Here is a 23,472-nt window from a genome sequence, read left to right as displayed (position 1 = left end):
TAATTGAGTGGATAGAAAATTACAGACGAAGGAAGTGAAATATCCCAAAACAGAACATTTCCCTTTTATTATCAATCGGTGCTGAATTCAACCCAGAGCGCCCTCCCCTCCCAAACCTTTTTGAGTGTACCCTGTCATTTTGCATTCTCTCTCTTTTTCCCCAGTTCTCCACCTTTTCTCCCTTTTACTGAAGGCCCTAGCATCTGACAACTTTGCAGCTATGGATGAGAAGTGGTTGACTGTTGGTGCCAGATCTTGGTGCAATTCAGCTCATAGACCAGCGAGATCTTCAGCACAAATCATTCTGTTTTGATTCAAACTCCAGCCCCGACCCATGTTTCCGTCCCCACCAATGTTTCATCTCCGATCCCCTCTCCCTCTCTTTCTCTTCCCCACCGCCCCCCCCCCCCAAAATCCTCCCAAGTCCTGATCCATTGTTCTCCCTCCCCCGTCACAATCTTCCTCCACCCCCCAACAAGCCTTCCCTCCTCTCTGTGGCTTAGTGCCGCATGTCTGCCGACCCACAGTCAGGCAGCCTTTCCATCTGGCTTGCTGCGGGTGGGAAACCGAGGCTTCCCATTCAAATCAAGCCCTGTTGTTAAATCAGTCCATTGCCTCTGTGTAAAACACTCAATAAACTTTACCTGAATAAAACTTTTCAAATTTGTCCTCTAGCTTTTCTAATAATAATTTGAAATACAAACTAGTAGAAAGTAAAGAAAAATATTCCAACAGTACAACTGGGTGAACGGAACTAATATATCCTGGGAAATTAAGGACACTGCACATGCTCAGACTGCACAATACAAATTCAGCTCAGTGTTATTATTTTTTTGAATAATTTGATAAAATTAGTGTTAAGTTTATTTAATAAAAATAGTACTGGAGAAATTAATGGGACTGGAAGCCGATAAATCCCCTGGACATGAGGACCGACGTCCTGGGGTTTTGAAAGAGGCGGCTATAGAGTAGACTCGGCCTATGTTCTCTCGAGTTTAGAAGAATGAGAGGTGACCTCATTGAAACATACACATTTTTTACAGGGCTTGACAGGGTAGATGCAGGGAGGATGTTTTCCCTCGCAGGGAAGTCTAGAACCAGGCATCACAGTCTCTGAATAAGGGGTCAGCCATTTAGGAATGAGATTGAGAAATGTCTTCACTCAGAGGGTTGGTGAATCTTTGCAATTCTCTACCCCAGAGGGCTGTGGAGGTTTAGTCGTTGAGTACATTCAAGACAGAGATCGATAGATTTTTGGATATTAAGGGAATCCAGGGATATGGGAATAGTGCAGGCAGGTGGAGTTGAGGTAGAAGATCAGCCATGATATTGAATGGCGGAGCAGGCTTCGGGGCCAAATGGCCTGCTCCTGCTCTTGCTCCTAATTCTGATCTATTATGTTTTCTGATTAGTTGCAACATAGCAACCAAGAAATACTTGTGGTAAATGTTTATACTTAACTTGTAACTCGTGTGAAATTGGTAGTAAATTGAGCAAATCTACAGATGTGTGGCAAGAAATAACCTCAACACATTTTATAAGAAAATAAAAAAATTATATTGCTTGACATCTGATAATGTTCTTGACAAAATAGACTTGCATGGCCCCTTTTTTGCGCGTTAAAAGGTGCAGAAGTCAAGTACAGATATTGTAGCTTTCATATGGGATTAAAATGACAAGATGAGTTCTGTGGGTTTTTTCAGATACAGGGTAAAAATGCATTTTTTTTTCAGAGATAAAATGGAAACTGCCTTTCATGACTAAATTTCAGACCATTTGTTGTGTGTTTAATTAATTGTACTTAGTCATAACACTGACAGGTTCTATGTGGAATCTTGACTGGATGAAGGCTCTGTCTGCAGGGAACCTTTGGATTGAAATAAATGATGGAGACTTTTTTCAATAGCTTTATTCTTCACTCTGAATGTTGTGTGCCAAGGTAGGACTTTGCTTCAACCATGCACACTATCAAGTCGTTGAATATGTCCAAAAGAATATTCCATCTGAATTCCTCGTCACGGAACAAACAATGGAAGCAATATGTTCTAAATAAGAGTATTATAAGCCCTCATGAACTGATTTTATCCGTGTTTTAAGTATTGTATTGTATTGTATTTTTAATTTAATGGCGTACCTTCTGTGTATTATTGTATTTGTAAATAAATTTGATTATTAAGTAATCCAGAACTCGACAGTGATATTTATCAAATTTTGGAGAAGACAGAAGAATGTGGTGGCCATCTCACGTGACATCATAATTAAGGGGTAATTGTGGCACATTATCCCACTCATGTTAATGCACAATAGTCTACTTATGGAAACTGCTTTTCTGCTACGGGCACAACTTGTATTTATATGTCGTCTTTTAATATGGGAAAATTCCCAAAAAGCTTCACAGATGCGTAATCAAAAAAAATGGACACTGAGCCAAAGGAGGAACAGTTGGTTTTAAGGAAGGTCTTGAAGGAGGAAAGCGAGGTGGAGTGATTTAGGGAAGGAATTGCAAAGTGTGGGCCCTCGGTGACTGAAGGAGTGGTTACCAATGGTGGGCAAAGGGAGAGGGCAGTACAGAGTCAGATGAAGAGAGAGGTTGGAAAGGAGGGAGTTAAGTATTGGGAGAAAATCTGATATGTAATTAAGTCTTTTTCCAGATCGATCAATCAATCAAAGTCTTTTACGGTTTGAAGAGTAATTGCAGATCTATGTTTGACTTGATAAATGCAATATCTGTTCATAAGCTTCGCAATTATTGAAAAGTCTCTCTTCAAAATGTGCAAATGCTGTTGAAGTTATGAAAAATTGCTTTAATGTTGGTCATTTTAGGAAGCTCTAATTACTGTTTGCACTTCTCTCATTACATTTCTAGGGAAGGCAAAGTTAGGAAGAAACCCAAGGTGCTTCCTTCTCTAAACAAACGTACAAGAGGAAACACAAAACATAAGAAAAAACACAGGCAGCATAGAAATGTGAAAGCTGACCAAAACCAGAAGTCTGAGATAAAAACTGAATTTCACTGGCCTGGAGCATCTTTGGAGCAGCGCACATCTGAATGTGAAGATGACTTGTCAAATGAAGAGCACAGTGATGCAGAGAACATCAGTGTTACTGATTTGGTGACTACACAAAGAGATTCTCAAAATAATATTGGAGCACAAGTTGAGAAAATTCTTAATTGCAAAATATTTGAAGATAAGGATGAAGCATTTTCTATTGAAGAAAATATGTTTATATCAATATATAAGCCAGTTGATACAGGAAATTTTAAAATGGCCGATGGTTTGTCTGTAGAGTCATGTGACCTACATATAAATCTACCAGAAGATTATGAGGATTCTTCCGACATAGAAAATAGTTTACCTTTATCTGAAATTCACTGGGAATTAGATCAAAGTCATAGTTCTTTAGTCAAGAATTATATTTCTGTGATAGACACAACAGCTGTTAAAGCAAAGCTTGTAGTTTTGGCACAGAAATATTGTATTTATATAAGCAAAAAAGCCATTGCTGGTGCTGTCCAGTATCCATCTGAGATTGAAAGAGTATTTAAAGAAACACCATTAGAGTATGTTGAAGGACAGGAAAAAGTAAAGACTCTAGTTTTGGAAGATGAGGTTGATGATTATAAAAGAAAGGAAGAGGCCAGTCTAATTTTGAATAGAAATTTCTTAACCAATTTATTGGAGGGAAAAAACATTGCCAGTTGGGAATATTGTGATTGGCTTGTAGATAGCATATGTGAGCAGAGGCAAAAGAGAGACTGCAGATTCAGACATAGAGATGCTTCTGTTAAGAATCGGGCTGAAAAATGGTTACATAAGGAAACTGCCCAACAAAACCCATTTTGTCATGAAAGTTCTTCAACTGAAAATATTTCTCAAGGAAATGATTGTGTTCTGCAACTGTGTCCTCGTGGTGCCTCTTCCACAGCACAATGTGTGGCAAATCAATTTGCATCCACTAATATCCTTTCTGAGACAGCTGATGGCATGAAAGAAACAAACAGTTTTTGTCCCGGCAAATGGGTTCATGAATCTGGTAAAGAGACGACCTTCAGACTGCAAGATTCCTTTTATAATCCATCATTAGTTAATTACAGAAGAAAACCCAAAAGGTTTTACAAACTAGCACCTACTTTTCAGTTTTCTCTGGAGACACCAGTGGATTCAGAAGAAAAGAGAAGGAAAGAATTGGTCTTAACTGAGATTAAACCAACAAACTGTATGTCAACAACGAATATCTTTCAGAGTGAAATGACAAGTGTAAACCTCAGCGTGCAGAAAAATATAGGGACATGCCAAGAAAAACTGGAACAAATTGCTGTTGAGGGTTCTCAATTTGTGAACCGATTCTGTGAAACCATTCACTTAAGCAAAATAATCAATAATAAAGTAAAGAAGGAAGGTAGCAAAGAGGACAGCTTGTCAAAGCTGGGATTTGATGGTTCTTCCAATGTGCAATCATTGCTCATACTCAAACATGAAATGATGTGTAATGATGTGCTTCCAGATCCATCACATGTTGTAGAGGTTTATACCATTAATCCTTCTGTGAATATGTTGGACAAGAGCAAAGCATTTCTCACAGGAAAACCAGTTTCGATATGCTTGCCTTATGCAAACATTTCCAGATCTTCTGAAACTTTATTTTCCTATGCAGACAGCATAAAGAAAGAAGATACTTTGTCTTCATTTAATGAGCAGTATAGTGCATCACTCTGCAATCCATGTGTTGGATGTGAACTAGCAGAAAAATCAAGGCAAGATGATGAACAAGAACTTCTAATGTTCCCGGAACAATGCCCTTTTCTCGAGCTGCAATTACCACTTGAATTTGCATTACAGCTTGTAGAGTTGTTTGGATCTCCTGGTATTGACCCCGGTAAGTTAAAACAAAATAAATTAATAAAGCATGTTTTTCTTCCTTCCCCTATTCCCTCCATTTTTTTATCAATCCACGATTGTTTTGACTTGTGCAATTATTTTGCAGTATATATACGTATTCATTTCATTGATTAAAAATTAAGTGCATTTATTACATATTCTAATATTCAAGTGATATTTGTGCACTCGAGTAGCTCATATTTGTCAAAATTGTAAATATTTTGATTAGTTTTAACAAATGCAGCAATATGTCATGAATAGCAGAGCCAGTATATTTATGCTAGCATTTATAGATAAGTGAAAGAAAGCCAAGTTCAATTATTCAAATTGCATAATTGTCCCATTTGTCAGTTTCTTCGGTCAACAAAAGCATTATAAAATGCAATACAACAAAATCCACTGAGAAACAAGACTCGATGTTTCAAGGCTGGTAACACCTGTCAATGTGAAAGTGACGTATCTATTGCTCCCCTGAATCCTTACACTGCAACAAATTTTAACAAGTTTATTACAAGATATTATCATATAACTTTTTTGTTTTAAATTTCAGGAGGATAAGAATTATAATTTGAGTGCATTTGTGTAATAATGTCCATCTTGGGGAGGAGACAAAAGAGAGTCATGGAGCTCATTGAATCATAGAAGCTTACAGCACAGAAGGGGGCTATTAAGCCCGTTGTCCCTGTGCTGGCTCTTTGAAAGAGCAGTCGTGCTTAGTCCCACACCCTGCTTTTTGTCCGGAACCCTGTAAACTCCTCATCCTCAAGTTCCTGTCTCACTCACTTTCAAAATTATTTACGGAATCTGCTTCCACCACCTTTTTCAGGTAGAACATTCCAGATCCCAACTCTGAGTGGGCAAACAGTCTCCTCATCTTTCCGCTAGATCTTTTTCCAATAGTTTTTAATCTATGACCTCTGATTATTGACCCATTCGCCCGAGAGAATACGTTTTTCTCTATCTACTCTTATCAAAACCTCTCATCTAACTTTTTTTCTCAAACAAAATTATTCTGTGCAAAAAGGAGAGGTGGCCAACGAATGTCCCCTGAACTACATCGCTGTCCTGTCGGCTGTTATCGCTCTGAAGCGTTGGAGACGTTTGCACCAGGAATCATTATAAACTGTCACATTTATATTCAATATATTAAGTCGCTACCTGAATTGTTTCAAGCGTAAATACATATCCAACCATTCTCAGTGACAGATGGCTAAGGATTTTTCTAACAAAGGAGCATAGACTCAGGATTATCATTAGAAGAACAAACAAGAAGTTGGAAGAAACATTTCCAGGGGGTTATTAAAACATTTTATTAAGTTCAAGGGGTATTGAATGATGCATGCATTATAACATCCTTTAAAATGGAATTGGTTAAGTATCTGCAAAGGAAGAATGTAAAAGGATTTGGGAATATAGTAGGGAAGTGGGATTAGAGCAAATAGCTCCATTTGAAGAGCTTGCATCTGCATCTGATGAGACAAATGGTTGTCTCTATACTGTAATTTCTACCATTTCCAACTCCGATAACTTGTTCACCTTCAGTTTTATTGGAAGGCTGACAGCTCATGTTTGAGCCTTTACAATTTAAAGAGACTTCAGATTCTCATCAGAGCAAGTGCTCCAGTTGAAATTTAAATCTGGGGAACCTCCAAACCAAATAGCTGATTTTTGGTTAAAGAAGGAAATTGTTGTGTACAAACACGTTCCTGTATAATAAATGGTTACTCGTCTCTTAGACACTCATTCTATCAGTAGAGACAGCTATGAAATATGTGCAGTGAATGGATGGGAGAACTAACTCTGGTTTAGAAGAACCATGTATCACATTGTGGGATTTTTGACACTGCCATGTGAAAATCTGATGTAATTTATGTTTTTAAAAATGTTATCAAGTTAAATGAAGCTCACAAAAAGTTCAATTTACAGAATGGAATAGCTAGGAAATGTAGATTAGGATTCAGATGAAGAATCTGGCCCAGAATGCTTTCGGTAACAAAAGTTAATAAGATTCACACCTTTTGAGGTAGGGATAGACATAGAAACATTAAAAAATAGGTGCAGAAGTAGGCCATTCGGCACTTCGAACCTGCACCATCATTCAATAAGATCATGATTGATAGTTCACCTCAGTACCTCTTTCCTCATGGTTGACAGTATCCAAGGCCTTTGTAAGGTCGAAGAAGGCCATGTATAAGGGCTGGCGCTGTTCCCTGCATTTTTCCAGCAGCTGTCGCGTTGCAAAAATCATGTCCGTTGTGCCCCGGAGAGGACGAAATCCACACTGCGACTCCGGGAGGCGCTCCTCGGTCACGGAGAGAAGACAGTTGAGGAGGACTCTAGCGACGACTTTCCCAGTGGTTGACGGAGATTCCTCTGTAGTTGCCGCAGTCGGACTTGTCCCCTTTTTTTAAAGATGGTCACGATCACTGCATTTCTGAGATCTCTCGGCATGCTCTCCTCCCTCCAAATGAGAGAGATGAGGTCATGTATTTGACACTGTCAACTGCGAGGGTCTATGGAGCGTCGTCCTCCATTTCAGATGCCCCCAAAAGTATGTCGCCATACTCCGCCTACTCCACGACGACATGCAAGCCATGATCCTTGCCAACGGATCCATCACAGGCCCAATCCATGTCTGGACCGGGGTCAAGCAGGGCTGTGTCATTACCCCAACTGTCTTCTCAATCTTCCTCACTGCCAGGCTGCACCTCACAGTTGATAAGCTAACTGCTGGAGTGGAACTAAACTACAGAATTAGTGGGAAGCTGTTCAACCTTCGCCGTCTCCAGGCCAGGTCCAAGACCACTCCAGCCTCTGTCGTCGAGCTACAGTACGTGGACGACGCCTGTGTCTGTGCACACAGAGGCTGAACTCCAGGACATAGTCGATGTATTTACCGAGGTGTATGAAAGCACAGGCCTTATGCTAAACATTAGTAAGACAAAGGTCCTCCACCAGCCTGTCCACAGCACTGCCCCCCCCCCCCCCACCAGCCCCAAACATCAAGATCCACGGCGTGGCCCCAGACAACGTGGACCACTTCCCCTATCTCGGGAGCCTCATATCAACAAGAGCAGGCATTGACGATGAGATCCAACACCGCCTCCAGTGCGTCAGTGCAGCCTTCGGCTGCCTGAGGAAATGAGTGTTTGAAGATCAGTCCCTCAAGACTGTGACCAAGCTCATGGTCTACAGAGCCGTAGTTATACCTGCCCTCCTTTTTGGTTCAGAGACGTGGACCACCATGCACTGTAGACATTTCAAATCGCTGGAGAAATACCACCAGTGATGTCTCCGCAAGATCCTACAAATCCCCTGGGACGATAGGCGCACAAACATCAGCATCCTCGACCAGGCCAACATCCCCAGCATTGAAGCACTGGCCACACTCGATCAGCTCCACTGGGCAGGCCACATAGTTCGCATGCCAGACACGAGACTCCCAAAGCAAGTGCTCTACTCTGAACTCGTCCACGGCAAACGAGCCAAAGACGGGCAGAGGAAACGTTACAAGGACACCCTCAAAGCCTCCCTGATGAAGTGAGACATCCCCACTGACACCTGGGAGTCCTTGGCCATAGATCGCCCAAAGTGGAGGAAGTGCATTCGGGAGGGCGCTGAGCTCCTTGAGTATTGTCGCCGAGAGCATGCAGAAATCAAGCGGAAGGAGTGTGTGCCAAACCAGGCTCCCTGCCCATCCTTTCCCTCAACGACTATCTGTCCCACCTGTGACAGAGACTGTGGTTCTCGTATTGGACTGTTCAGTCACCAATGAACTCATGCTAAGAGTGGAAGCAAGTCTTCCTCGATTCCGAGGGACTGTCGATGATGATGACCCCTTTCCTCATTTCTCTCCATACCCCTTGATCCCTTTAGCCGTAAGGGCCATATCTAACTCTCTCTTGAATATATCCAATGAACTGGCATCAACAACAACTCTGCGGTAGGGAATTCCACAGGTAAGCAACTCTGAGTGAAGAAGTTTCTCCTCATCTCAGTCCTAAATGGCTTACCCCTTATCCTTCGACTATGTCCCCTGGTTCTGGACTTCCCCAACATCGAGAACATTCTTCCTGCATCTAACCTGTCCAGTCCCTTCAGAATTTTATATGTTTCTATGAAATCCCCTCTCATCCTTCTAAACTCCAGTGAATACAGGCCCAGTCGATCCAGTATCTCCTCATATGTCAGTCCTGCCGTCCCATTTCTATTTGCGTGATCCCAGCATGACTTGGTTGACAAACCTTGGCAAATCCCTAAAGGAGGGATAAACTGGAAGCTCTGCACTCACTTCCTGCAGCTATTCTAAGATTATCGGAAAAAAGAAACACGTGGGCTGTCAGTCATATTTTAAACCGGGAGTTGTGAGTTGTTGGCCTGGGCCTGAAGCTGGTAGCTAAAAATCCAGTTCAATTTTTGTAGTTTGAAGTTGTGTAGAAAGAAAGGTAATGGCAAAAACATGTAAATTAGCCCATGAAAAGAGTCAGGGTACATTGATTATTTTTTTTCTAATTTTTGAAGAGAGGTTTGATATTAAGTGGAGAAATTGCTTTGACCTGCATGTTTACTTGCTGCCTAAAAAATAAAGCAGCTTAATGATTTGCATGAGGCCTTATCTCACTAATTTTTCTCTACTGCAAGATTGAAGAAGTGCACATGAAGGTGAAAGACACAACATCCGGTTCAAATCACACGGGTGTTCTACTTTTACACCCCTGGGCTACACTATTGTATAATTAGGTGTTGGGCAGTACAGGCAAGTCTCCTTACAGGAGTCACCAGTGTGACTGTCTTGAGAAAAGATCTAAGGCAGTCCCAAAATTTGTAACATGTTTCAAACTACTGAGATATTTGTGGGTTTGTAAAATGATTTTTTACCTTTTGACTTCAATATCGTGGATTATTCTTGTGGCTCTTAAAATTTGGCAGTCTGGCCACAGCTGACATAGTCTGTGGAAGTCTCCCAAATTATCCAAAGTATTTTTTTGAAAGGTTATTTTATCCTGCTTAAATCTGTATTGAATTTTTGACTTGCTTACTTTCTATAATCTATTAAAGATGTAATGCAAGTAAATTTTGCATTTTAGAAAATATGGACATGAATTAGTTTCTCCTCCTTGTTTTAGACTTTTTATTGGCTGAAGACTGTAAAGTTCGTTTAGACAAGCAAATAACACACATGATCCATTCACAGTGGAAGAAGTCTGTGGAGGCAAGTTTTTGTAGATTTTCTGTTTCTAAAGTGATAAATTATGAAGTTACAGATGTTTAAATGTTACTTTGTGCAAGAAGTAAAATATATTGGTGACAGCAATAATTGATAACTTTGTTAATGCCACTGCTTAATATTTTTAGACCATTTCTCATTTTTTTATCATTCTTGTATATACTTGTTACGGGATGTATCATACACTGCAAGTATAGCACAATGCATTTCTTCATTTTGCATCCTTCACACATAATAGGAATTTGTCCAAACTCAGTTGGTTGTGGGGAAACCACATGCTCAGCATGTCTTTGGTATTTTGAGATCATGTTGGGCAGTGAACAATGTTCCCCTTAAGCTGCACTGCCTCCTCCAATGTGTGGCCCATTCAAATTTTTGCACATGCATGGTATCTACAATGGAAAAATGGGACAGTGGCCTGCGCAGGACTTTGCAGATACTGTGCAACTGTGCAGCTTAGTGGGAGCATTGGTAGTGACGTGTCGTCACTTGGCCCCACCTTGGATAAAGTCCCAGACTTGCCTTGGAAATTAGTGCACTTTTTCCCCGAGCTTTGAAAGATTCTCTGCTCCTACTGTTGTGATTTCTTGACTTCCAAAGACTGTACTGTAATGGACAAGAAGGAAATGGCAGATTAGTATGTGAGTGCTTTGTCTCTGTTTTCACAGTAGAGGAAGAGGGCAAAACACCAGTGGTACAGGGAACCTAAAAATAAGTCAAGGGGAGGAACCTGCTGGATTATATATATTTTTTAAAAAGGTAGTAGAGAAAATAATGGAATTTAAGATAGATCAATCTTCAGGATGTGATTGTTTCCACCCCAGATCATTAAAACAAATAGTTGAGGAAATTACAGATCTGTTGGTTGTCATTTCCCAAAGTTCTTTAGATTAAGGAAATGTGATCTTGGACTGGAAAATTGCAAATGTCATTCCAATATTAAACATTGTTTTCAGAACTGAAAAATGAAAAGTCAACAAGCACTTCAATAGAATCAGAAAAAGGAGAGGGGCAAACAAACAGAGAGCAAGTATCAGTGGAATGATCTGGAGTCTAGCAATCTAAACGGCAGATAGTAGAAGGAAATATTGAAGACATTAGGTAAACCAAGAGCTTGTGAATAGTTATGGCAATGAGCAGCAAAGCCAAGGAAAAGTTCTGTAAATGGGAGAAATTGGTAGCAGCTGAATGCCTGCAGATTGAGTCGGAAATGAAAACACAAACTAGCAAAAACACAATGGCCTGGATTTTGCTGCACTAATAATGGCGAGGCTGTCAGCATTCACTGTTATTACTGGGTAAAACTGACACCAACTACTGACATCTGCACATGTTCAGTTAAACACGAAAATCCAAAAGTTGCTATCAATAATACCCTGCTCCTCCACAGGCTATGTTGTTGCAGTCTTCACTAATTGAATCTGCACAGAAATCACTGTTAAGGTGTGAATTTGGGCTAATTACCCACTATTATCACACTAAAATCACACTAAAGACCGATGAAAAACTTAAACCTTGTTCAATCAGGAGTAACTGAGTTTTTAATGGCGTAGTAAGTCATAATTACTGCTGATTAGCCTCTATGTCCCTGATAGACATTGGCCCTGAAATTCCGGCCCCCCGGGTCCATACAAAGTTTCTACAGACCTGGGAAGGCATTGGAAAAGCCGGTTTTCAGTGCACTATGCGCATGCACTGAAAACCGGCTTTTCCGATCTGTCAAGCTGGAGCTTAACAGATTATCCATATCAAGGAAGCGAGGATATTTGTAAGGCCACAATTGCAGTATTTATCCATATCTTGCCCAGAAAATGTCCTCAAACCTCTTATGCCTGATAAAAGCAGACGCATAGCCTACTTTTACAGGCATAAGAGTTTAAAAACATGTCAAAATATTATTAAATTTAAAAAAAACACGCACTATTTTTAAAAACCGTGCCTACTAAGTTACATTTATTTTTAACCATAATTTTAAAAACTTTGCAAAAGAAACATTTCTCAGATATTTAACTTTAATTTCAATTAATTTTAATTGAGATGCGTTTTTTTTAATTACGTGTTTAGTGTCTCTTTTTTTTGTCATTAATAGCAATGAGAACTTGTAGATACGGAGTTCTTATTGCTATTCATGAGAAACCTATGGAATACAGTACCTGATTAGCTGAGCAGTCACACGTGAGCACCTTCTGCGTGGGAACCTGGAGGACGGGAGCACACTTCGCAGCGCGGGAAGAGAAGGCCTCCCCACCGGAATCGTCGGCTCCTCCCGGACCACCAGGTATTTTCGTAGAAATGTTTCAGGTCAGAGGCAATCGCCCGCGGAAAGCCTCCAACCGGAATTGTCTGATTGCGGTAATTACAAAGGAGTTTCCCTGCTGTCTACCCCAGGGAAATTTATAGCAAGAATCCTCCTCAACTGCCTTCTCCCTGTAGCTGAAGAGCTCCTCCCAGAGTCGCAATGCAGATTCCGCTCACTAAGGGGCAAAATGGACATGATCTTTACCACGCGACAAATTCAAGAGAAATGCAGGGAACAACACCATCTGTACGTGGCTTTCTTTGACCTCAAAGGCCTTTTATACTGTCAACCATGTGGGATTATGGAGCGTCCTCTTCAAATTCAGCTGTCCTCAAAAGTTTGTCACCATTCTCCACTGCTTCACAATGATATACAAGCCGTGATCCTGACCAATGGATCCACCACAGATCCAATTCCTGTATGGACCGGGTGAAGCAAGGTTGTGTCATTGCACCAACTCTCTTCTTGATTTTCCTTGCTGCAATGTTCCATCTCACCGTCAGTAAGCTTCCCGCAGGAGTGGAGCTAATCTATCGAACAAACGGGAAACTCCGTCAACCTCCGTTGCCTCCAAACCAGATCCAAGGTTGTCCCATCCTCTGTCATTGAATTACAGTATGCAGGTGACGCTTGTCTCTGCGCACGCTCGGAGGTCGGACTCCAAACCATCGTCAACATTTTCACCGTAGCGTACGAGAACATGGGCCTTACACTAAACATCCATAAAACAGTGGAGATGCTGAAAATCGGAAACAGGAAATGCAAAACAAATATAAAAAGCCAAGCCATTCGGTCTCATAATACTACCCCCCCCCCCCCCCCTGATTATCAAAATCCATGATGAGGCCTTGGACAACGTGGACCATTTTCCATTAATCGGGAGCCTACTGTCAAGGGCAGAAGTCGATGCCAAGGTCCAACACTGCCTTCAGTGTGCCAGCGTAGCCTTTGGCCGCCTAAGGAAGAGAATGTTTGAAGATCAGAATCTTAAAACCGGCACAAAGTTCATGGTCTCTCGTCTATATTCTCACCTGAGAAAGCATTTTTAGTGTGGAAGCAAGTCATCCTCGACTCCGAGGAACTGCCTAAGAAGAAGAATGTCCCTGAAAAATTTTTTTTTTTTTACCAATGTGGAGTCTCATTTCCCCCAGAAAAAAATTAATTTTGAAGATTGAAAAAAAAATATATATACATAATTGTGTGTGTGCGTGTGTATATGTTGGAGGAAAGGATGGGTGGGGTGTCTGGTTTGCTGCATGCTCCTTCCGCTGCCTGTGCTTGTTTTCTGCATGCTCTAAGCAACAAGACTCAAGGTGCTCTTCCTCCACTTAGGGCGGTCTTTGGCCAGTGACTCCCAGGTGTCGGTGAAGATGTTGCACTTTATCAAGGAGGCTTTGAGGGTGTCCTTGAAACGTTTCCTTTGCCCACCTGGGGCTCACTTGCCATCTAGGAGTTCCAAGTAGAGTGTTTGCTTTGTGTCGGGCATGCAGACAATGTGGCCTGTCCAATGGAGCTGGTCGAGTGTGGTCAGTGCTTCGATGCTGGGGATGTTGGCCTGATCGAGAACACCGACTTTGGTGCATCTATCCTCCCACTGACGGTGCGTCTATCTTCCCGGGGGATTTGCAGGATCTTGCGGAGACATTGTTGGTATTTCTCCAGCGATTTGAGGTGTCTACTGTATATGGTTCACGTCTCTGAGCCATACAGGAGGGCGGGTATCACTACAGCCCTGTAGACCATGAGCTTCATGCCAGATTTGAGAGCCTGATCTTCAAACACTCTCTTCCTCAGGCAGCCGAAGGTTACATTGGTGCACTGAAGGCGGTGTTGATGTCTGTCCTTGCTGATAATAGGCTCCCGAGGTATGGAAAGAGGTCTACATTGTCCAGGGCTGCGCTGCAGATCTTGATGACTCGGGGGCAGTTCTGTGTGGTGTGGTCAGGTTTGTGGAAGACCTTTGTCTGACGGTTGTTTAGTGTAAGGTCCATGCTTTCGTATGCCTCGGTGAAGATGTTGACGATGACTTGAAGTTCAGCCTCTGTGCACAGACGCAAGTGTCGTTCGTGTACTGTAGCTCGACGACAGAGGATGGGACGGTCTTGGATCTGGCCTGGAGGCGACGAAGGTTGAACAGGTTCCCACTGGTTCTGCAGTGTAGTTCCACTCCAGCGGAGAGCTTGTTGAGTGTGAGGTGGAGCATGGCAGCAAGGAAGATCGAGAAGAGAAGCAGGGCTGCGCCATCGCGCCAACACTCTTCTCGATCTTCCCCGTAATACCATGTATATGACCCAATCTTTATTTCACTTCCTGTACAATGATTTAAATTTAGTTTATATTTCCTGTTTTTTTTTACTAACTGCTTTGCCATCTGTGAGGATTCTTCAAACTAATTGAACAGTTTCCCTGCTACTTGACCTGCTCACAGATGCCATAGATCCTCTGTAGAGCGTGCAGAATTCACAATAACGCTGGAAGAGTATAAGTCTACTCACAATCCTGCTAAAAGTCTGTGGGCAACTGTACGTGAGGTGAATGGCGAAAGTTGTTTCTTCGCCGCTCACAGCAAATCTGGGCCAATGGTTTCACCATCCCTGAAAAAAGGGAAAAAACAGGCCAACAGGAAGAGTAGATACCCCCATATGTATCACACTGAAGGGCCTCTAGCCCAAGCGTCAACTAGCTTCCCCTACCCCGGATGCCGACAGACCCATCTCGTATCACCAGCACCTGTTGCTTGAAGAAAATTGGAGGATGCTGCTGAGGTTTGAAGCTACTAAAGTCAGTGTTCACATCAGAGGCTTCAGAATGTCCAGGAGCAAGATAAGATGCCATTTTTGAAGCTTAAATTGTGATTCATTGAAACAGTGTAAAAAGCCAAAGACAGGTCAAAGTGGAAATACAAGGGGAAATTGAAGTGGCAAGCTACAAGAAGCTCAAGGCCACATAGTCAGACAGAATAGATATGTTTGGGAAAGTGGCCTCTAATGTTCCCTTTAAGCAGCGCAGTACTCTGGAGGTCCCGCATAGCCAGAGAGTCGGCTTTTAAATGGAAAAACTGTGCATGTGGAATTTTGAATGGATTCCGCCCCCCCCCCCCAAAAAAAAAACAACAAATTAGAGGCAACATTGGTGGGCATGTCATCTGGGTTTGGTTTTCCCAGTGGAGAGTCGGTTGCACTGTGAGCAGCAATGATGGTAAACTAACTTGGAGGGAGAACATGTAAATTGCCACTTTACCAGGAGGAAGTGTTTGGGGCCCTGAATAGTGCTGTGGCAGGAAGTGACGAAACAGGTGTTGTATCTTCTGTGATTGCATAGAAAGATGTCGGCTGGAGGTTGGGGTGATGGAAGAGTGAACCAGAGCATCGCTCCCTCTAGAAAGCGGGGAGGGGGAAGGTATGTTTGTTGGTAGGATCGTGTAAATGGTGGAAGACGATCAGGAAATGGGGTGGATCCAGTTAAGTGTCCTGTCCTGTGCAGGGGAATCCTCAGCTTAATTAAAATGAGGATGTTTCAGAAGCTCTTGGAGGTGCTGACTTTTTTGGCAGTGTTTTTGAGGTCAATCATCACCATTCAATCTATTTTGCTTCTGTCAATTTCTCTAAAGTTGGTGGTTGTGATGAATCCCTCAGGTTGAGACACACGCCTCCGAGAGAAGTGGGTAAAAGGAAAATCCCTGCGGCATATTCACGTGAGATTACTTAACTAGACCAGCCATACACACACTAGCAACAAGAGCGGGTCAGATGCTGGGTATTCTGCGGCGAGTGTCTCTCCACCTCACTCCTCCAAAGCCTTGCCGCCATCTACAAGGCACAAGTCAGAAGTGTGATGGAATATTCTCCACTTGCCTGGATGAGTGCAGTTCCAACAACAGTCAAAAAGCTCAACACCATCTCGGACAAAGCAGCCCGCTTGATTGGCACCCCATCTATCACCTTAAACATTCACTCCCTCCACCACTGGCGCACCGTGTGCCATCTACAAGATGCACTGCAGCAACTCACCAAGGTTTCTTTAGCAGCACCTCCCAAACCTGCGACCTCTACCACCTAGAAGGCAGCAGCTGCATGGGAACACCATCCCTGCAAGTTCCCCTCCAAATTACACACCATCCTGACTTGGAAATATATCGTCATTTCTTCATCGTTGGATCGAAATCCAGAAACACCCTCCCTAACAGTACTATGGGAGTGCCTTTGCCACAAGGACTGTAGTGGTTCAAGAAACATAGACATAGAAACATAGAAAATAGGTGCAGGAGTAGCCCATTCGGCCCTTCGAGCCTGCACCACCATTCAATGAGTTCATGGCTGAACATGCAACTTCAGTACCCCATTCCTGCTTTCTCGCCATACCCCTTGATCCCCCTAGTATTAAGGACTACATCTAACTCCTTTTTGAATATATTTAGTGAATTGGCCTCAACAACTTTCTGTGGTAGAGAATTCCACAGGTTCACCACTCTCTGGGTGAAGAAGTTTCTCCTCATCTCAGTCCTAAATGGCTTACCCTTTATCCTTAGGCTGTGACCCCTGGTTCTGGACTTCCCCAATATTGGGAACATTCTTCCTGCATCTAACCTGTCGAAACCCGTCAGAATTTTAAACGTTTCTATGAGACTCACCACTACCACCTCCAGGGCATTTAGGAATTAATGCTGGCCTTGCCAGCGATTCCCACATCTCAGCAATGAATAATAAAGATAATCAATGTGTGGATCTAGGAGAGAAAGCATCATAACATTTCAATTGCAAGCTCGAGTCATGTTGCTGTGTATTTGAACAGGCGCAATGCCATGGTCACCTGTTACTGTCAGAAGGAAAATTATCGTGCACTCTGCCCAGATGTGGTACAACTGATATACTGGTGTCTAGCTACTGCATGTTCCTCTCTGCTCAGCATGCATTGTATAATGGATGCTCTCCAATGTCTTTTAGTGCAACTGCATAAATAGAAGATTAACACCAAGGTAGTTTAAGGCAGGGCGTCTCAATCATGGGTCCAAAAGGTTTGCCAAATCAGCATCTTTCAAGAATAAAATCTTTTTAAAAATCCCACTCTGCGAGCTGGGTCAACAAAGAAAAAAGAGCGAGACTGATCACTACCGATGGTTTATTAATAAGAATGAGACCTTGAAATGGGCTTTTTGTTTTACCTCCAAAAAAAAATTAATTCAGTGCACCGATGGGAGAGTTGGGCTGATGTGCGCCGCTGATGTTGGCGCTGGCCTCGAGATCCCCGTTTTCTGTCTCCCTCCAATCCAAGGGGAACCGTTCTAGAATCTAGGGAATTCTGGAAGATCAAAAATGTCTGGAGCTGAGTGGTCCTGGCAGAACCCAAACTGAGTAGCGGTGAACATGTTATTGATGAGTAAGTGCTACTTAATAACACTGTCAATACTACCTTCCATCACTTTGTTGATGATTGAGAGTAGGCTGATGGGGATTGGTTGGCTCTTTGTGAATACCTGGGCAAATGGAGGTTGAAGCAGCCGGATCAAGCAGATAATCGTTTTTTTATTGCACTGCTTGTGAGCCAGGAGGAGTTGGAGTGCTCTATCGGCCCCTCGAGTAAATCTTCTGATCATAGCTTCACCTCGCTGCTGCGATCGGCTGATTTTTATTTCCCCCAACACCCAATCTTTGCCTTCCTCCATCTTGATTGCTGGTCTCTGACCCACCCTCCGCCCTGTCCCTCTATCCCTTCCAATTCCAATGCTCTTGAATCCCGCTTCTTCCCCGATCTTTTCCCATTACTGGAGAGTGCCCCCTTCCTGTCAATCTGGCATGCTGTTGGGCTGGAAACAGACTTAAAAAGTAAGTCCTGGAATTAATGGCCCAGAAATCCCAGCCGACGATTGGGTAAAAAACTTGAATTTAAAAAATGCGCACTTACTTTATCTGGCGAGTTCCCGGTCCTGAGGCCTCCTCCTGACTGTGCGCTTCAGGGCGTGCACAGACCTGGAGCTGGAGTCACATGGCTCTGGGCAGCCAATCAGGTAAAGTATGTTCTCATTGGCATTTCCATTATTATGGATGAGAAACAGCTCCCTAAACACACACAACCAATAATAAAAAATAGAAAAAATACAAAACATATTTTTATTAATTTAAATCAGTTATTTATGTATTTAAAAAAAATATATATATATATTCTTATTTTTTTTAAAGTTTTTTTAAAAATTATGGCTTAAATAAACTTACTGTAGTGCAGAGGGTTTTTAACAATAAAATGTGTTTTTATAATATTTTAAAATGTTTTTGTGTATTTTAAAACTCTTACGCATGTAAAAGTAGGCTATGCGCCTGCTTTTATCAGGTGCAAGAATTTTGAGAACATTTGCTGGGCAAGATATGGGTAAATACCACAATCTTGCCCTGGCAAATGTCCTCACTCCCGAGATATGGAAAATCTGTCAAGCTCCAGCTTGACCGATCGGAAAAGGCAGTTTTCAGCGCATGCGCATTGTGTGCTGAAAACTGGCTTTTGCAATGCCTTCCTGGGTCCAAAGACACCCAATATGAACCAAGGAGGCCGGAATTTCTGCTCCAATATCAGCAGGACCTCCGCGTTCCGAGGATTTCTGGATTTCCCTCCCGCCCCCCCCATCACGCGCTCCTCCGCCCTCTCTCCGCCTTCATGTAAATATAGGGCTAAAGGCTTTGAAGGATAAATGATTTACTTTAAATCAGAAAAATGTTTAATTGAATTCCATTTTTGCTGTTTTAGGAAAGGCTGAAACAAATTTCATTGATGGCTCGCAACACCTTCAAAGGTGGGTTCTTCAATTATTTGTGGAAGGTTCGAATTAAAAATTGAAGATTCAATTTTCTTTTAAATGCTATTGATATGCAGTAGATTTTTTTTTTACTCATTTAAGATGGAGATCATTGTGCGGTTTAATGCTGTGCATTTCATGTTGGCATTAGATACAGCCCAGTCAACTGTTGAGAATAGATCTCATTCTACACTGCCCGAACCAGGTGCCTTTACCCCAAGCTCGAGTATTTTCATGAAATTAACATTCTTTGTTTTTGTTCTGATTTGGGAATGAATTTGTGATACCAATTTACATCTAATAGAAACCTAAAGCTAGACTCATTTAATTTAGTACTCTTTCAGTTATCAGAGAAGATGCTTTCACCCCATCAGCCTAAGTTGTTTCTGAAGCCGGGTGCCAGTGGTAAGAGTATTTACTGCTGGTTTTATCCAGATCAGACAAGTAAACTGTACTCCCTTTGTGGTATTGCATTTTTCAGGTCCATGTATCTGTAAATACTGACGTCAAGAAATTTTGCGCAGCTTTTATATACTTTAAAAAAAAAAAAAAAAAAAAAATTTAATTGGTTCATGGGATGTGGGCGTTGCTGACAAGGCCAGTGTTTATTACCCATCCCTAATTGCCCTTGAGAAGGTGGTAGTGAGCCGCTGCCTTGAACCACTGCAGAGGGCAGTTAAGAGTCAACCACATTGCTGTGGATTTGGAATCACACTTAGGCCAGACCGGGTAAGGATGCCAGATTTCCTTCCCTGAAGGACAAATCCAGTAGTTTCATAGTCACCATGACTGACACTAACTTTTTATTCCGGATTTATTTAAGTAACTGAATTTAAATTCCCCAGCTGCCGTGGTGGGATTTGAACTTGCGTCTCCATATTATTAGTCCAAGCCTCTGGATTACTAGTCCAGTAACATAACCACTGCTATTGTTCCCTATATACTTGTTACAGGAATCATCATCCTGTGAAAGTTTCACTTTTTTCCAGTATTATATCTTAAAAGCCTAAGTGGTGCAATCGCCAATGTGTGCATCATGTTTCAGCACAGAAATAGGCCATTCAGTCCAACAGGTCCATCCATGTTTATTCTCCACACGATCCTCCTCCCACCCTCCTTCACCTCACCCCATAAGCATATCCTTCTATTACTTTCTCACTCATGTGCTTATCTAGCTTCCCTTTAAATGCATATATGCTATTTGCCTCAACCAATCCTTGTGGTAATGAGTTCCATGTATCTTTTTGAATAGCCAAGCATAGCAAAAATAATAGTGAATGCTTTGCATTGTGTACATAAACTCAGTAGCAGTGGAAACCAGATTTCCAGTAATATTTTCATTTATGCAGCACGTTATGCCAAAATATCTCAGTGAATTAATGATTTTTGGATTGCAGTGATTGTTAGGTAAATGCAAACAACAATCTTTCTGCACTAGTAATGATCAGATCTGTTTTCTGGTGTTCTGGTTGGAGAAAATTGGGAGAAGTCCCTGCTCTTCTTTAAATAATGCAATGGATCTTTAATGCTGAGTTGCTGGTACAGTCCTTTGGATGAGACAGTAAACCAATGTCCCATTTAACTGTTCAGGCAGATGTTAAAGGTCCTAGCAAACATTCTGTGCTCAACCAACACCAACAACAAATGAATCATTGCAGTTTGTAGGGCCTTGCTTTGTGCAAAATGGCTGCTATATTTTGTACAAATGACTGCACTTCACTGTAATTCACTGTATGGCAGTACTTTGGGCCATCCTGCAAGGCATGATAAGACACTATATATTATATAGAGATATATGGTTGTTCTTTAATTTTCACCTGAAGGAATGCACCTTTAACAATCCAGCACTGCCTCAGTACATAACAACTTGCATTTATACAGCGCCTTTAATATAGCAAAACATCCGAAGGCGTGTTACAAGATGTTATCAATAACTAAACATATTTGACACCGAGCCACAGAAGGAGATATCAAGACCTTGGTCACAATGTAGGTTTTAAGGAGCGTCTTAAAGGATAGAGAGGCAGATGGATTTCATGAGGGAATTCCAGAGCTTGGGGCCAAGCCTGCTGAAAGCACAGCCGTCAATGGTGGAACAGTTAAAATCGGGGATGCACAAAAGGCCAGAATTGAAGGAGCACAGAGATCTCAAAGGCTTGTAGGGCTGGAGGATGTTGGAGATGGGGAGGGACAAGGGATTTGAAAACAAGGGTGAGGATTTTAGAATTAAGGTATTGTCAGTCTGGGAGCCAGTGTCGGTCAGCAAGCACGGGGGTGATGGGTGAACGAGACTTGGTGTGAGTTAGGATATGGGCAGCAGAGTTTTGGAAGAGCACAAATTTATTTCTGGTGGAAGATGGGAGGCCGGCTAGGAGAGCATCGGAATAGTCTAATCTAGAGGTAACAAAGGCATGAATGAGGGTTTCAGCAGTATGTGAGCTGAGGCAAGGTTGGAGTCAGATGATAAGGAGGTGAAAGTAGGCAGCCTTGGTGGTGGAGCAGATATATGGTCAGAAGCACATCTTGGGATTAAACACAACACCAAGGTTGCGAACGGTCTGGCTTGGCTTCAGACAATTGCTGGGGATGGAAACGGAGTTTACAGCAGGGACCAATGGCTTCAATCTTCCCAATATTTTATGGGAGGAAATTTCTGCTCATCCAGTATTGGATGTTGGATAAGCAGTGTGACAAATCAGAGACGGTGGAGGGATCGAGAGAGGTGGTGGTGACATAGAGCTGAGTGAAGTTAATGTACATGTGGAACCTAATGTGTTTTTGTATTATATTGCCGAGGGACAGCAGGTAGATGAGAAATAAAAGGGGGCCAAGGATAGATCCTTGGGATATTCCAGAGGTAACCATGCAGAAGTGAGGAGAGAAGCCATTGCAGGTAATTCTCTGGCTACAATTTGATAGGTAAGAATGGTATCAGTCAAGGGCAGTTTCACCCAGTTGGACGATGGAGGAGAGGCATTGGATGAGGATGATGTGATCAAGTGTGTCGAAGGCTGCAGATTGATTGAGAAGGATGAGGAGGGATAGGTTACCACGGTCACATCATTTGTGACCTTTATATGGGCCGTTTCAGTACTGTGACAGGGGCGGAAACCTGATTAGAAGGATTCAGACATGGAATTGCAGGAAAGATGGGCACAGATTTGGGAGGCAACAACATGTTCGAGGACTTTGGAGAGGGATTCATTTATAATATCAGCTACCATGGGGCCCAAGAAGGGAACTTGGGTGGTCAACTCGTGTTATTCTAGTTTATGCCTTCAAAGCTTTGTGTCAAATTTGAGCTCTTAAACATATAACCCATAGACAAGAGTGCTACGAGCTGGGTCTGGCTAGTGCTGGTATCTTCCTATGCATACTAAAGAAAAGATTAGAAAAGATTGTTTCAGTAATCTGTCTTTGTAGCGATGAGCTAGCATAGGCACGATCCAAGTGGTTTGCTGTTGTGCTGGAAGCTTCTACAGTTTGATCGGGAATTGAGAGGATAGTAGTTCGTGAGAATTGCTGCTCTTTACTCATATTTTGACATATTCCATTTATTGACAGTTTCTAATATACTTTTATCCGACCCTTTTTAAAAGCTGTAATGAAGATTCTTATTAATTAAGTAATCTGATTAATGTATACAAAATCCATGACAATTAACACACTTTTCCATTGTGCATCTGGATGGAAGGTGGCATGAGACTATACAACATTCAAGATATAAATGGAGAGTTTTATCAGGAGCCTAATCATGAAACTGAAGAAAAATCTTCAGCTATGTTGGATTCACATCCTGATAGAAATTTGAGTGGCAATGATGACCTGAAGCTAACGGGTGATGATTCAGCTTGAAAAAATATCAAAGTATTGAGACCATCTCGGGAGCAAAAGGTAGGCTGGCCATTTTTAAAACTTGTGTCTTGATCTCATTAAAGGATAAGAGGAAGAGCATAAAGGTTATTTCATCTTTTATGAGTTTAGAGGGGCAGGGTATCAGTCTGCAATACTGATCCTTTTGCTATCCAGGAAATACTTCAATTTGAACACATGCCAGGAGCACTTTAATTACTGGCGTCCACATCATGATTCTAAATCTATTGTCATGGCGTTTTTAGGAATTATAATCTTTGCAAATTCTATTAAATAGCATAGTTCTCTCATTGAGATTCCTTGTTGCTGCTATCTGATCTGTCACTAAACTTTGGCAGGAGCTGCAGTGGGGCAATCTCCTGATTTATAGAGGACAAAGAAAAACTGCAACTTCTAATTCCTGAGGTGG

The 23,472-nt window shown here is 42.1% G+C and overlaps 1 protein-coding gene across 4 annotated transcripts in view; it reads left to right on the top strand.

Annotated features, from left to right (window-relative positions):
- Nucleotides 1-23,080, top strand: part of LOC139275198 (NEDD4-binding protein 2-like) — a 114,319-nt gene extending 91,239 nt beyond the window's left edge. For all 4 annotated transcript variants that reach the window (XM_070892336.1, XM_070892334.1, XM_070892335.1 and 1 more), the window contains 4 exons: nucleotides 2,867-4,878; nucleotides 10,007-10,092; nucleotides 19,142-19,187; nucleotides 22,885-23,080. In XM_070892336.1, coding sequence (XP_070748437.1) covers nucleotides 2,867-4,878; nucleotides 10,007-10,092; nucleotides 19,142-19,187; nucleotides 22,885-23,045 — 2,305 coding nt within the window. In that variant the 3' untranslated portion in view covers nucleotides 23,046-23,080. The remainder of the gene's footprint in view (nucleotides 1-2,866; nucleotides 4,879-10,006; nucleotides 10,093-19,141; nucleotides 19,188-22,884) is intronic.
- The last annotated feature ends 392 nt before the right edge of the window (nucleotides 23,081-23,472 follow it).

The sequence above is a fragment of the Pristiophorus japonicus genome, chromosome 10 (genome assembly GCF_044704955.1).
Source record: "Pristiophorus japonicus isolate sPriJap1 chromosome 10, sPriJap1.hap1, whole genome shotgun sequence".
Lineage (NCBI taxonomy): Eukaryota > Metazoa > Chordata > Chondrichthyes > Pristiophoridae > Pristiophorus > Pristiophorus japonicus.
The sequence above is the reverse complement of the archived record's forward strand: the minus strand, read 5'-3'. Positions and strand labels throughout refer to the sequence as shown.